Below are 15,029 nucleotides of genomic sequence, written 5' to 3' on the forward strand. Positions count from 1 at the left end.
TCCACTTGGCCTTGTTTTGGCTACAATAGTTTAATAATTTGTTATTACCATTACTCATTATCATTAATAAAATAATAGTCAGTCACTAGGGCTTATTAATATGTAATAATATGTATACTAAGCCTGAAGGTGGCGCTTTACTATGACGGCCATCTTGGATGGTACACATACATAACTCTGCATTGCTGCGCCATCTTGTCAACGCTCTAGTTGTTTAATAGCTCTATGGACTACTCATACAACAGAAAAAAACGTTGCATGGAGTTAGTGAAAAATGGAGATCTAAATGAAAAACAATGTATTTCAGCAAGTATTAAAACCTTTTTGTTTTATTTTAGGCCTTCTTCAAAATACCTATGCCACAGCAGTTGATTTTTTTTGCCGTAAAACCAAAATAGTTTCATGCATGCCGACTTGCCGATCGGTTAGCGTGAGCCCTGACTGAACTCTGCAGAAAATCCACATCGAACTTTGCATCGCGATGTAACACAAAATGTCGGAAAACTTTTCTTTGACGCATGTGCATTTGCATAAATGTCTACACACATACGCACACACATACTACACACAATAAAAAACAAAAGAAATGTGAGTGTGATTACAATAGTTCCTATTGCATTACATGCATAGGAACTAATAATGATTACTAACAGAAATATTACAGGTAAAGCTACATTATAGTGTACCTACATGACTGTAACAATAATTCTCGGCAGGAATACACATTTTTTTTTACAAGAACCAGTAAAATTTTGCAGAGGCTCAGTGTTCTTATTTTTTGGCCAATTTCAGGCTTAAAATTTTCTTATTTTGTTCTTATGTTACACGCTTTTTTTTACACAATTTTGCGTTTTTATGTTATCGATCATATCATGCTAACCAATTGAAATTTCAAAAATCACTTTCAGTTTCCATAATTCATACTTTTTAAGCAGAAACATTTCTTTTACTTGACAAGCGGATCACCTAACTTGTCCTCAGTGACGAATTCAAATCTAGTATTGTTCTTAATTTTCAAGCAATTTTAGCCTCAGTCTTCATTAAAAAAGCGTATCTTCAGTAGGAGGAAAAATCACTGCATTCTACATGTTGTTACTTTTGTTGTGAATTGGGTATTAAACTCACACAAAATATTTATTTACTCTTTTTATGGGAAGTTTGTGTTTAACCATCTCTATTGAACCTTGTCATCGTCAATGAAAGCCCAAGTCTGCTATCAAGGAGGTACAGTTATAAATAATTTAATTTAGTTTATTTAATACCGCCTGCTATTCACTGTTCTCCTGAAAAGTTCTAAAATCATGAAAATGCGATTGACTGGAATGCCTTGCCTATATGAGCATTGTGGGCTAGCCCTGGACTTGCCTGAAAAATTACCCAGAATACAGGACAGAACATCGCCAACGGCTTGTATCCCTTGGTAAAAGGCATGGTATAAATCTTATTATATACTGTGCAGTGGAAAACAGAATAAACACTAATCAATTCATACACTTAAGTACTTAAACTGATAATAGGGCAAGTCAAAGGTCAAAGCCAAATCATACAAATAAAAGGAAGAGACCAGATAAAACCTGCAGAATACAATTTGATGGTTAAGATATCATCACAATTAATGAGAATCATAAGTGACTGGTAACCATAGGGACAGTTTGAGAGCAGCTTGAAGGACTCGTGGATGGCGATCATTAAAAGACTCTTAATGAAACCTGCACACTTCAGGTACTTTAATAAGATTAAAAATTAAAATGTAATGAATTTCATTTCATCTTTTATTTCCCTTTTAAATAAATAAATTACAAAAAAGAGTGTCAATTTATTTACTGTGAGTTGGTATCTGTACAAAAAAGTCAAAGGCAAAAACCAAACACTTATTCTATACAAATATAAAATACTACAGGTACAGTGCGCACCTGAGTTCCAAAATCTCTTTTTTTCTTCACTCCATGTACCGGACCAGTGCACAGTTATCGGTAACCATGACTTACATAGCTGGATATGTTGTTATAATGTTCATGGTCTCCATGGTGATATAGTCCTATGATATGATATAAGCATTCATTAATAATAATAATAATAATAATAATAACAATAATAATAATAATAATAACAATAATTAATAATAATAATTATTATTATAATTATTAATAATTATTAATAATAATAATAATTATAATTATTATTATTATTATTATTATTATTATATTTAATGGCAATCATTGACTTGAAATAAAGTTGACATACTTAAATATATTATTTTGTCGTTACAGTAGTGTTTTTAATTGTTTGCTTATATATCGGATGCACACAAAATTAGTCAATAATGACAAGGAAGTTTTGTGGCTAATCATACAGTACAATATGTTTTGTTGTTTATATTATCAATAATTGTCAATCATAAATATCCCTTTGACGCACAATAAAATGTTGTTGCTGATACTGCCATGTTAGAACAACAGTCTTTAGTGCAGGAAGCATAAATATCCGTACCACTTGAATTTATGGATTAAAAAAGGAACATTCTTTTTTTACAGTACTGATTGGGGCAGTCGGTTTGGCAGAGCGATATTCATTCAGGTTCTGATCCTCGTTGTCGAGGGTTCGAATCACATGCTTGCACTGTTGACAGGTTATTAAGTGCACATATTTCATGGCTTATAAATAATATTGTGGCCGCCTCTCATCACTATTTATGGTAATATCAGGCCTGATTTAGGTACCTAGACAAAAAAAACAAAAACAAAAACTAGCAGAATATTTAGAACAAGACCCATAAATTTAGACTTCATTCACTCACGATGAATATAACTTCCTTTTAACTGAAAAACAACAGGATACTATAGAGGAATCAATAGTACAGGCAAGGACAAACATCCACTACCTGAATAGAATTCCTAAAAATAATAATCAACTGACTTATCCCTTAAAGCGAACTTGAATTTGAAATTAGACCTACATACAATACTATAGAGTGCTAATCCAGTAAGAGAAGCAATCAGTTAGCATGTACAACTAGGTATCAACAATTAACTGTGGCGACTTCAAGGGGTGGGGGGGGGGGGGGTAGCAGCGGCTTGTGTCCCCCCTCCTAACCTATAATTGTTAAAAAATACAAAAAAAACATGGAAAAATTATATACAAATTTAAGTCTTGCCATTTCCAGGTCTCGTACGTGTTGTCCCACAAACCGACAATTTTGCATACGTTTTAGCACTTATCGTTTTTTTTTTGTGGGACCTTAGCAACAACATTCAAGAGGGGTGAGTCTTAGCGAAAAGGTCAATTGTGGAGCCATGATTAAGACTCAATTTAAATATTTGAAATCAGGATGCTCGGCTCCTCAACTAAGTCCGTCTTCGGACGTAAACTCAAATATATGTGTAATCTAATAATAGCCTTGGGGCTAATTCTGACGTTCGGACGAGTAGAATAAGAACCGGTAAAACCAGTAACTTCTCGTATGTCTTTCGTTCAACCAAGGTCAAACACAAGTTTTTTAGCAATTTTTTAGTTGTTACTGTTTAAGACCATTCATAATCTAGCCTTTGTAACTTCATTTGGAGCTTCAAGTGATTTCTTCACTGTGATAACAAAACTTTATTACATTCTACACATGTCCGCCGCTAGACGACGCCATGTTGTTGTTGACTGTAAAACAACTCAGTAAAGTTGTTTTAACAAAACTAATTTAAAAGTAGGTATAAAATTATTTTTCTGTTATTGAAATACAAATTACATCTAATTATAATTTTTATGTTTGTTTTTAAAGCAGTAATACTCACTTAACAAATAATAAACTATGATTAGAAATACAACATTTGAACGAATACAGTGACATATGTAAAAATGTCGCTTGCTCGTTGGCCTACCGTAAAGAACTTTCTTTTGTTGTAAGTTTAAACGTCATTTTCTCGTGTTTTGCTAGAGTTCTTACTGTCAAACTTTTTTAATGCTTTTAAATATTAATATTTAAGTCATTTTCATAAGGAATTAAAGTATTATGAGAAAATGGGAACGGGATTGCACAATAGGAATTTTAGTCTGGCCCGGTCTTGTATACAAATCTAAAGGTCAACTTGTGACATGGGCCTTGTTACGTGTGATAAATTACGCCTGGAGGCAGCGTGTAATTGAAATATCCACTAAAAAAGATGAGGTTTTGGGACAGATGTTTTTTTTAAATTTTGTATGGCTAGAGGAAAAATTTAATTGCCACACATGGCCTCTCGGTTGGAAGTACCCGGTAAAGCTTTACTCGTCCGAACGGGCCCACCCTCACAGGAGAATTAAGCGGGTTATGGGCAATGTTTGTATCCGTATGTAATTTGTTACACTGGCTGAAGTCGGGTGGCAGCTGCACTCTGTCTGTAGCTGTCAGCAGGGCCGAGCCCAACAAACAAGAATCAGAATAAAAAATATAGTGAAAAGAGCACTAAAAACTTGAAAAGATTTCCCATTTAAACGTAAATATTAGTATAAATACCTTTAAAGCATCCAGCAGTTCCATTTTAACAAAGTTACATCATTTGTATTAATTATTAAATAACAGGTCTGTATTCAACCTAAGAAATTGTTATTCCATATGACTAATGAATCCATCAAAAGCAGTAACTGGCGACTATTATTGTTTTATTTTATCACGAACAAACTCTTACTGTAGACAATGGTGTTAATTTCCCAAGATGACTCAGCTACTTGCTACAGTAAGATATAAATTACAACAATTTGTGTTCCGCTAAGTAAACGCCAAACAAAGCCTAATAAAGACATGATGCATACTGAAGGGAGGGTCCCAAATGATTAACTTCACTTGATAATCACTCAGTTTAAAAATAAGATGTTAAAAAAAGATTATAGAATATTAATCAGCTTATTAAAATATTTGTTGTATAGTGCTTGTGTTCAAAATATGCTAATGAGAAAGTTCAGTTGAATTACAAAGAGATGATGAGAGCAGCATCAGAAGAATCAAATATTGTTCCGTAGTTGTCATTTTTCTTTTGTATCAATTAATGGAAAAAAAATAAGAATATTTTGAGACTTGATTTCACACAACAAAGTGAGTAAAGCAGGATGAAAAATTACTGTATTTTGACAACTTAGCAACTTTAAATCCACAATCCATACAGTGCGGATCCAGGAATTAAACAAATAAAGGGGACACAGAAAGTAAATTTTATAGATGGATGTTCCATCCAGACCACCTCAGCCCCACCATGAGGACTGAGGTCGATCTCAAAAAATTAACATGGTCACTCTATGCAATGACACATTGGATATCCAGGTACTGCGAAAAATGTACTGTCCAGTACCTAGAGTACCGTATATCCCTGCGTATAAAGCAATCTGTGTAAAAGACAACCCCTAAGTTTTAGGGAGATATCTGGACGATTTTTGTATGTCGGGCGTACAGTATAAAATGACACCCCCCTCCCCGTTTCATTGTTGGAATTCTTAATTTTATGGTCTTGATACTGCACCTAGCTGGCAAACAATGAAGTCAAATACTAATCTTCCAAATAGTACCATTTTCATATGGCTATCAAAATCGTATTGCCCGCATTTAAAAGGGTGTTCATTCATACTAACCATTAGTAGCTTCATCTCATTAGTAAATTTGCATGCTATGGACAATCCGCACATAAGATGACACATAATTTAGAGATAAAAAATGTAATGTATTGCACGTATAAGACAACCCACCCCCCCCTTTTTCGATCGTAATTTGCTATTTTAAGCCTCTTCTTATATACAAGAGGTAATAACTCTATGCTTAGTAACATCAGCACTATCAACACCATATGTTTATACCATTATTACTATCCCTATTGTTAATTACTCTGTTCACAGATCATGTTTAAAAGACAAAAAGACCTCAGCAGGGGTCACTGTGTGATACAGTACCTTACCATAATTTGTTCATCAACTTCCTACATCATGGAACAGGTGTGATGTAATTGTTTTGTGGTGATATACTGTACAATGTTATAATACCCAGTGCCTGAGCCAAGAATATTTATTATAATATGGCACAACTTGGGCCATCATAATACAAATTCATGTAAATTCTACAAAAAAATAGCCTTACAGCACATTGATTCATGATAGTAATCAACAGGTTACATAATTCTGTACGTTAATTAAATTTCACAAGGTTTCGTAACGATATGGTATATTCAACCAAATAATATTCTATAGAAGCCAGTAAAAGATCAATAAAGTTCAAAAGTTCAATATGTAGTAATTTGCATAAGAAGGTCAACTGTGAATAATATTCTCAAAAATATATTTTGAGCTTAAAGTTGAATGAGAATATATATCTACTTATGCATTATTAAGAATTACTAAAATCCTGTAGAGAGATTGTGTTGGACAAGACATTTGATATGCCTAAATATGGTCATGATTACATCACACCATGACCATATATAGGCACATCAACTCGTTAGCAGCTGAAAAGAAGGCATTCCCTACCCGCACCCACACCATCATCAGAACAACCTATTTCCCATAGTCTATTAAGTCCCCCTAATTATAGCAGCTAAGTAGCCTCTCTTTCCAGGCCACAGAAAGTGGATTGGACCTACTATACCATACCTACACTGTACTAGTATGTTACAGTCCTACTAAACACCACATGAAACCACACAGGGCCAAACGTATCCAAACCAGACCACGCGAATGAAAAAATGATTGAAATATAACCACACAAGAGTAGAAAACGACTTACAGTAATAATCAATAAAAACAAACTTTTTTATTGATAGTTGTCCAAAATGTGGTTCAAATCGATGAATTTTGTTACAGGTTTCGCCACCATGATTCCAAATTTAATGGGTTGACATTGAGTATCTCTGTAACGAATTGACGTCGACAGAAACGCATTTAACCATGACCACACTACGTTATATTTCTTTACTCCATTGCTGTAGCCTACACTGAAATAATTTTTAAAAACCAACAAATGTGCAAGCAATAAATGAACTCTGAATTTTCTTAACATAACTTAATCATAATAAATCTGTCTAACATTAATCCATAATTATGCCTACTACAATTTAAATTTTTAAAAAAAGAAAATTTTTTTATATAAAAATATTTAGTTTCATAAGCTTTCATGTGGCAATAGTGTCTTTATTATTTAGAATAGTTTCTTGATATGAAACGCAGACCATGAAGGTCATGGGTAAATGTGTTTCTGATGTCACGTTAATACGTTAGAGATACGTAATGTCAAAACATTATTTTCTGAAACACGGCGGGTGAAATCATAACAACACTGTAGGCCTACATCAATTTTTAACAGAATTTAGACAATTATTGTTGTAAAATTTTAGTTTTATCGATTATTAAGTAGTTTTTCTACTCTTATGTGGTAATATTTCAATCACTTTTGCATCCACGTGGTCCCATGTGGTTCAATGTGGTGTTTATTACAGTAGCCTGTTGGTTACTTAATTTAGAGGGAAGTCTAACTAGCCTACTGGTCCGTAGAGCTAACAGTAGCTAGGCCCTGACCTGAAGTACTTATAAGCAAAAACGGAGGAGACATCATCATCATACTTGTCTAGCGAATCCGATCTGGCTGTTCAATATACCAGGACATAATAATAATAATAATAATAATAATAATAATAATAATAATAATAATAATAATAATAATAACAACAATAATAATATTAATAATAATATATGCAGATTGCATTAAAAAAAAAACACGAGTCGTGAATCTCGGACTTCATTCAGACCAGACGTGATATATGACTGCTGGTGGACAGCGGTGGGAAGCCCAGCCCGTGAGTGAGACACCACACTGATTCGATACCACAAATAAACAAATAAAATAATGGGAGAAATTGATCTTTAAAGTGTCTGGTATCATACAAGTTATAAATAAGACTACAGCTTACTGTTTTCTTCTGTGAGGAGCAGCATCTAATGACTGTGGTGCTTGCATCCTATGGCATGTATCCTTGCCAGTTTTACCTAATATCAGATGGTATAAATATAGGGCAAAAAAATCACCACAGACCTCTCCTACCTAGCCCCGAAAAACCACCTTCTTTCTCACGCTTCAAGCATCTAATAGTGGTGGTGATCCTGCTGGTATTATTGGTAGAGCGCCACCATGAGATTACATGCATCGGCCATTTGTTATCTACCAGCGTTTTACAAAAGAAAGATAGGGGCGTGTCCATGACTCATCATACGATTTGATTTGTTACTATATTTATGACTAAGCCCTTATGCATATCGCTCACCAGAGGTTAATAAAACTTCACATTTAACATAATAAATATGATTTATATTTGAATTGTTAATTTTTTTTTCTGAATGCGAACTCGACGCTGGTTTATAGAATACATTTTGATCGACATACAGTAGTTTAAGATCCTTGGTATAAGTCCATCGGGGCTCTCATGTGTTTCAATTGTTATGGAGAAATGCAAGAACATCACGTACTTTAAATCATAAACTTACAATTGTGCATTGAAATCCCGAGCTCCTACGTACTCATTAGTACTCATACGCCTCCCGTGTTTTATCCGACCCTGTGAATTTACGTTGAGGCGAGTGGGTACCTAAATCATACCATATGAGTATGCCTATATCGGAAGCACTTAAAAACATACACACTACTGTTTAAGCAAACAACTTGGATAGGCATGTCGTTACGGAACCCAAGTCAACTCTAAATGTGTTGACAACAAAAAAGTGAAAGAGATCATATGGTTGAGTTGTATGATGCCTCGGGATGTGTTTAAAGACTGTTTATGTTATGTCAGGGGACATCGGTATGGTCTCCCGCACAAACAGCAAAAATATTCCGGAAATTCACTTATCTCCCGCAAATTCAGTAAAAAACAAATCTTGTTTTATTTTAGGCCTGAACTTTGGCGTGGCCCCTCGTTTGGTACCTACACTTTTTCCTCATAGAATATATATATATATATATATAGCGCCCCTAATGTCATTAAACGAATCTCCCGGAAATGGGTTCTTCCAACTTGGGACCCCTGTTATGTAATTCCTGGGTTGAGTTAAGTCTAAGGACCATGGACCTGATGTCAAACATGTGCTTTGTACAGTATATGATTATTCACTGGAGAACTGTAGTAGATGCCACAAAGTGGTCCAGGGGGAAATTTGAGATTTCGAAGGTTTATTTTATCGATTTTATAGAGAGAGAGAGTCTTAATAAACATATAGAAAATACATTCAGTTTATACATTTTTTTCTCCCTGAAGAATTGTGGCTTTTATCCACTACGTGGGGGGAGGGGAGGGGACGATGGCCCAGCCAGGCCCCCACTGTCACTACTCCTGCCAACTACAATGTAGCACACATTTTCTTATCTCTGAATTATAGGCCCTTACTTATGTGAGCATTCAAATCAATTATTTAATCACAATTGAGCATTTATTTTAATGTTCTTAAAATAACTCATCAATTAGTCATTACTTGATCATTGGAAAGTCTAAACTTATTCCACCGTGATCTGATCAATATGTTCGACGTCTTATAAGGGATATAACTATAAAATAGTTTTGGGTTAATGTACTTACATTGTTAAAGCGATCGGTTATAAAATTGGTGTTAGAAATGCACTGATGTCCTGTTTCAACTGAGTTCCCTATCAATGCTCTAGACCACTGAATGCCAACATTTACTTGCGGGGGTTTAAAAGACTATCAACTCAATCCGCAAAATGCAGGACTAAAGAAGAGCACTTCTGTCGTAAGTTTTAAAGGGTTTTAAATAGATGAGCCGTAGTTTAATATACCAAGGAGTTTTTGAGGGTGCGTTTATTCGAGGGAGGCGTTTATTTTTTCGGGTGTAAAATGGATGCAGGTATACACTCCGATAAACGTCCCTTAATTTCACTGTACATGTGGAATGACAACGTTAAAATGCGTTATTGCGTTTATTTGAGGAAAAAATAAACGAAGGAGACGTTTATTCAAATGGGGCTCTTGAGGGGGCGTTTATTCGAGTAACGGTAAAATATATGTAGCCTAGTAACATAAACAAATGTAAATACTAGTACTGTATTAACTAGCTCTATTTGATATATCAGCATTCAAGCACATTGTGGACATGGTGTCAAAGATGCAATAACGGTCTTGCACAGAATAAAAATTAAATCGAGAAGTTCGACTCCTCCGTTAGAAAATTAGGAGCCGTTAATTATTCCCGATACAATCATCCTCGACTAAGTCCTTATAGCATCAGTTATCGGTCTGATCTAACGAAATTATACTCGAATCAACGCACAATATTGAAAAAACATTTGTCACGACTAAAATGGCGAGGCACTTGCCCTAAATAGTGGCTCGACAAGTTCTCAATTAAAGGGTTGGTAGATCCAGACAGGTAGTATCAAAGACGAGGGTGCAACGATTCGCCCTCCGCCATTATAAAGGGGTTAATTGATATGAATGGTTTAAGACTGACTGACTGATTGATTTTATCGACCGACCGATCAATTGATATTATCAATTGATATATTGGTTTCTTGCATCGCATGGAAGAGGTTTTCAACTAACTTGCGGAGGGAAAAACCCCCAACAGGATTGCGCAAGAATGTGTTCAGAAATCAAATGTAATTACAGACTATAACATATTACCCAAAGGCCTACAGCTCATCCATAATAGCGATAGTTGGCCTAGAAATACAAATCAAGTTGAATTTACAAAGCGCTTTTTACGTAGGAATTGAAGGTACGGTTAATATATTGAAATTAATATTAACAGAAAATTTTGTTTAGCAAAATCAAATTGTGAGGTAACTCTCTCACACTGTCCTTTAAAACATAGGCATATAGACCTATGTCGCCCTCATTACTTGGTAATGCAAACGCAAACATGAATACAATAGTAATGGTTGCAGACTTTATTGCGTGTATATAATTAAATATACAATTTATAGGTACAATTTAATTTTTGTTTAAAAGGTGTGTAAACTAAGAACAAAATAAGAACATTTTGAACCTGAAATCGGCCAAAAAATAAGAACACTGAGCCTGGGCAAAATTTTACTGGTTCTTATAAAAAAAAAAAGTGTAACTGGTTAACAGCATATATTAATTACCAAAGGCATATTGAAGTAATAGCATATTAATTTATGTTAATATACATACATGTGTAATGGAGAGTATCTGGTGGTATTTGAATCTGTTCAACCATGAAGCCTCCGTGGTCTAGTGGTTATGACACTCGCCTTCACAGCGAGAGGTCGCAGGTTCGAGTCCCGCCAGAGGCATTTTATTACACAATTTCTTTATTCATTTATTTACAGGACTACATTCGTTGAGAGCTGTGCTACACGATGTATTTATTCAGTCCTTTATTCGAACACTGTATTTACCTTTCTTTGATGATTTATATATATAGCATATATATATATATATATATATATAATTCAATGTTGATGACACATAAAAAATGATGTTTTAAAATTGTGAAAAAAAAGCTAGAATTAGTATTTTGGAACATGTATAATCATATCATATACTTCTTACAATACATGGATCTGCCAGTACATGGCAAGTTAACATATTCTATCTCCCTGACACTCCTAAGTACATCCTTGCCATTTGACAGGTGGATTTAACATCATGTGACACTGGGAATTTACACAAATGGACTTTCCGAAGTGTCAATCAAACTTAACAACTGACCAATCAAAACAGCACCAGGAATACGTGCGCATCTCACAAACACACATGTTGCCCCACAGACGTGTGTTTGCGTAGTTTTAATGCCGTCATTATGGATGTGGGACCCTAGCAACAACATCCTAGGGGCAGGCTTAGTGGAAAGGTCCATTAATAGCAAAATATTCTATTTATTGATCTGCATCATTTTTTATTCATTATTTTCCAATATTTCATTCATTATTTTTCAATTCATTTTGCTTCATTTTGTTGAAAGAAGTTGGACTGTTCCATGTGAAAGGAAGGTAGATCTAGCTTTATTATTTTCATGAAATAACAAATGACAATATCTTTTGGTGTACTTATGAAACAATGAATATTTTCATTCATGACAGAGTAACATAACAAGTTATAATTTGGAATGTTGAATTGAATGGAACAGCCCATCTTCCCACTGCATAAATATTCATTATTTGTTCAATACTGAGCATCTTTTTGATAATTCTAAAAAAAATATATACATATATTTATGATATGACAATATAGTATAAGATACAAGTTTTAAAAGACAAGTTTAACGTATTCTATGGTATTTTTATAAATGGTTCCTACTAATGCCAAATAACCGGTTACTTTTTAAAATGTCAAAATTCATGAGTAAAAGGTCATTTCACTGTTGCCAAACATGCGCCCGAAGCCCACCAGCGAGGAGGAGCAATAAGAAACTTTGAGTTACTTGGTCATTTTTTTAAACTGGGTCAACAAGGTCATGGCTAACACAGTGTTGAAGGAAATTGTGCCTAAATACACTTTTTTTTTATAAGAACACATTTTATAAGAACACTGAGGCTGAAATTGCTTAAAAATTAAAAACAAAATAAGAACAGAGGATGAGGTAAAATTTCAAATGAGGTTTATATTTTTAAAAACCAAAATATTATATCTGTACATTATGTGTAATAGCTGTGACTGTAATACCCTCTATAATACAGTACACTAGGTGTACCTATCTGACATTTAGGGGCCATTTTTTGTGGGGTCACTTTCACCTACATTCCAGTACAGTGCATACTGCCGTACAATTTAATTTTTGTTTAAAAGGTGTGTAAACTAAGAACAAAATAAGAACATTTTGAACATGAAATCGGCCAAAAAATAAGAACACTGAGCCTGGGCAAAATTTTACTGGTTCTTTTATAAAAAATAAAAAAGTGTAACTGGTTAACAGCATATATTAATTACCAAAGGCATATTAAAGTAATAACATATTAATTTATGTTAATGCATACTATTATAACCAGTTAAAAGATTGCAGTAGAAACTCATTAATCCTGCCATATACCTAAAAAAAGAAAACATTTGGAGCTTTTGAGCCAATCAGACAGGCTGTAATGCAGTTGCATACATAATACATGTCTCCTAACACTTTTTTTTTCTGATAATATTTTGACATCAAAATCAGGTATGTCATTCAAGCTATACATTTTAAAATATATGTATATAAAAGGGTCCATTGATAATATATAAATATAACATCAAACATACTCCATAAATATATAAAAAATAATAAGCAATAGAGCTTGTAAAAATGCAGAAAATATATTTAAGTTTTTTTTATATCCTTTGACCACAAGAACAGACATTTACACTTAAAATTACAAAAGGAATTTCAAAATATACTGTATATAAAAATTAGTAATTTATTTATTAAGATATTTAAATTTTATTTTATTCTTATTGTATACAAGATGGAAATGTTCAGTGGTGTTTCATGTTTCTTCCAGAATTTGAAGCAATGACTCTGGGACTGAAATGCAAACATATTAACTACAAATTCACTGAATAGATCAACTATAATTATTGTAATAAAGATAAGTATTACTGTAACCAATTGTATAAAGACTGATGTTAGGGTGGGCCTATACATGGGAGGAAAATTTTCATGAAAAATTGACATGGGCTTATACATATGAAATTAAAATGTTACTGGTTTATTTGTACACTTTTAACCACTATCTTTGGAAGCTACATAACTTAAACACAGTATGTATGGATTTAGTCATGTCTGGCAACAGTAGTAAAAACCAGCAGTGGGCCCAGGGAAAATTCTCCTCTTACCCCTGTCAGACAAGCATGGACCCCCAATTGGTCAGATGCCCCTCAGGTATCAGATTTGCTGATCCAACCTACATCTCGGGTTTTACTTATTGCCCTGACAGGAGGTAGCCCCTTGGTCAATACCACCTGTTGTATATGTTGGACCCATCAATAGATATCTGGAGCCACCTCTGCTACCTTTGATATCTGTATCATTAAAATAGAGAATGTATGGGTATATTATTATATCTCTCAAATATTTCTTATTTTCTACATCTAACAATCTCAAAACAATTGTTATATTTCTTACTATATTTTTTGGGGGTTTGAAAAAAGAATAAAATTAATTAATTGTTATATTTAATACAAAAATATATATAATTATCAACATTTTATCCAACAGTCTAAAATCTGAATTTTACTATAAAAGTGAAGCAAATATATTAAGCATTTATAAAAAGATACAAAATACTGATTTATATTAAATCATTATGTAAGTCTACAATTTATATATAGATATGAGGATTTGGTAAAACCATTTGCAACTACAATTTTAAAGCTACACAAATAGTAGGCATACTACTATATTTGACAAATGTTACTTAATTTTAACTATATATGGCTATAACATTCTATAAAACCAAATGTCACATTTTTTTAAATATACATATATAATCACGTTATGAAAAGTATCTAGAAGTGATGTGAAAATATCATTAAAATGATATAAAATACTGAAAAAATTAGTGACAATTCCAAAATAAAATGTTATGAATTAATTGTATACAATGTTATAAAATACCAATGGAAATACAACAAAAGTTAAAAAGAAATAATAATATTGAAGGGAACATAAATGTCAAGTGGGTTTATTTTAGAAGTACTAATATTTATGGAAATGTGCTACAAAATGGAATATACAGGTCATATTATTCGATAATTATAACAGAAATGTTAATATAGCTCAGCACACTGACTGTCATATCAAAATAGAACCATTTAAAACTACAGTATAGTCATGTTACTGTCTCTTATACACATCTAGATGTGTATAAGAGACAGCTATAATACAGTACACTAGGTGTACCTATCTGACATTTGGGGGCCATTTTTTGTGGGGTCACTTTCACCTACATTCCAGTACAGTGCATACTGCCGTACAATTTAATTTTTGTTTAAAAGGTGTGTAAACTAAGAACAAAATAAGAACATTTTGAACATGAAATCGGCCAAAAAATAAGAACACTGAGCCTGGGCAAAATTTTACTGGTTCTT

The 15,029-nt window shown here is 33.4% G+C and overlaps 1 protein-coding gene and 1 non-coding gene across 2 annotated transcripts in view; one reads left to right on the top strand and one right to left on the bottom strand.

The window, feature by feature from the left end:
* The window catches only part of LOC117100527 (rho GTPase-activating protein 18-like), a gene marked incomplete in the record, with an annotated part of 62,941 nt that extends 54,845 nt beyond the window's left edge, over positions 1-8,096 (bottom strand). Inside the window, 1 exon segment of the mRNA XM_033240287.1 lies at positions 7,911-8,096. Coding sequence (XP_033096178.1) covers positions 7,911-7,957 — 47 coding nt within the window.
* A 3,094-nt stretch (positions 8,097-11,190) lies between these two features.
* Positions 11,191-11,263, top strand: Trnastop-uca. The gene has a single exon. It is a non-coding gene; the product is annotated as a tRNA-Sec (tRNA).
* Positions 11,264-15,029: the final 3,766 nt, after the last annotated feature.

Source organism: Anneissia japonica, unplaced genomic scaffold, assembly GCF_011630105.1.
Source record: "Anneissia japonica isolate Jap-2015-1 unplaced genomic scaffold, ASM1163010v1 scaffold685_len2926416_cov193, whole genome shotgun sequence".
In the NCBI taxonomy this organism is placed as follows: domain Eukaryota; kingdom Metazoa; phylum Echinodermata; class Crinoidea; order Comatulida; family Comatulidae; genus Anneissia; species Anneissia japonica.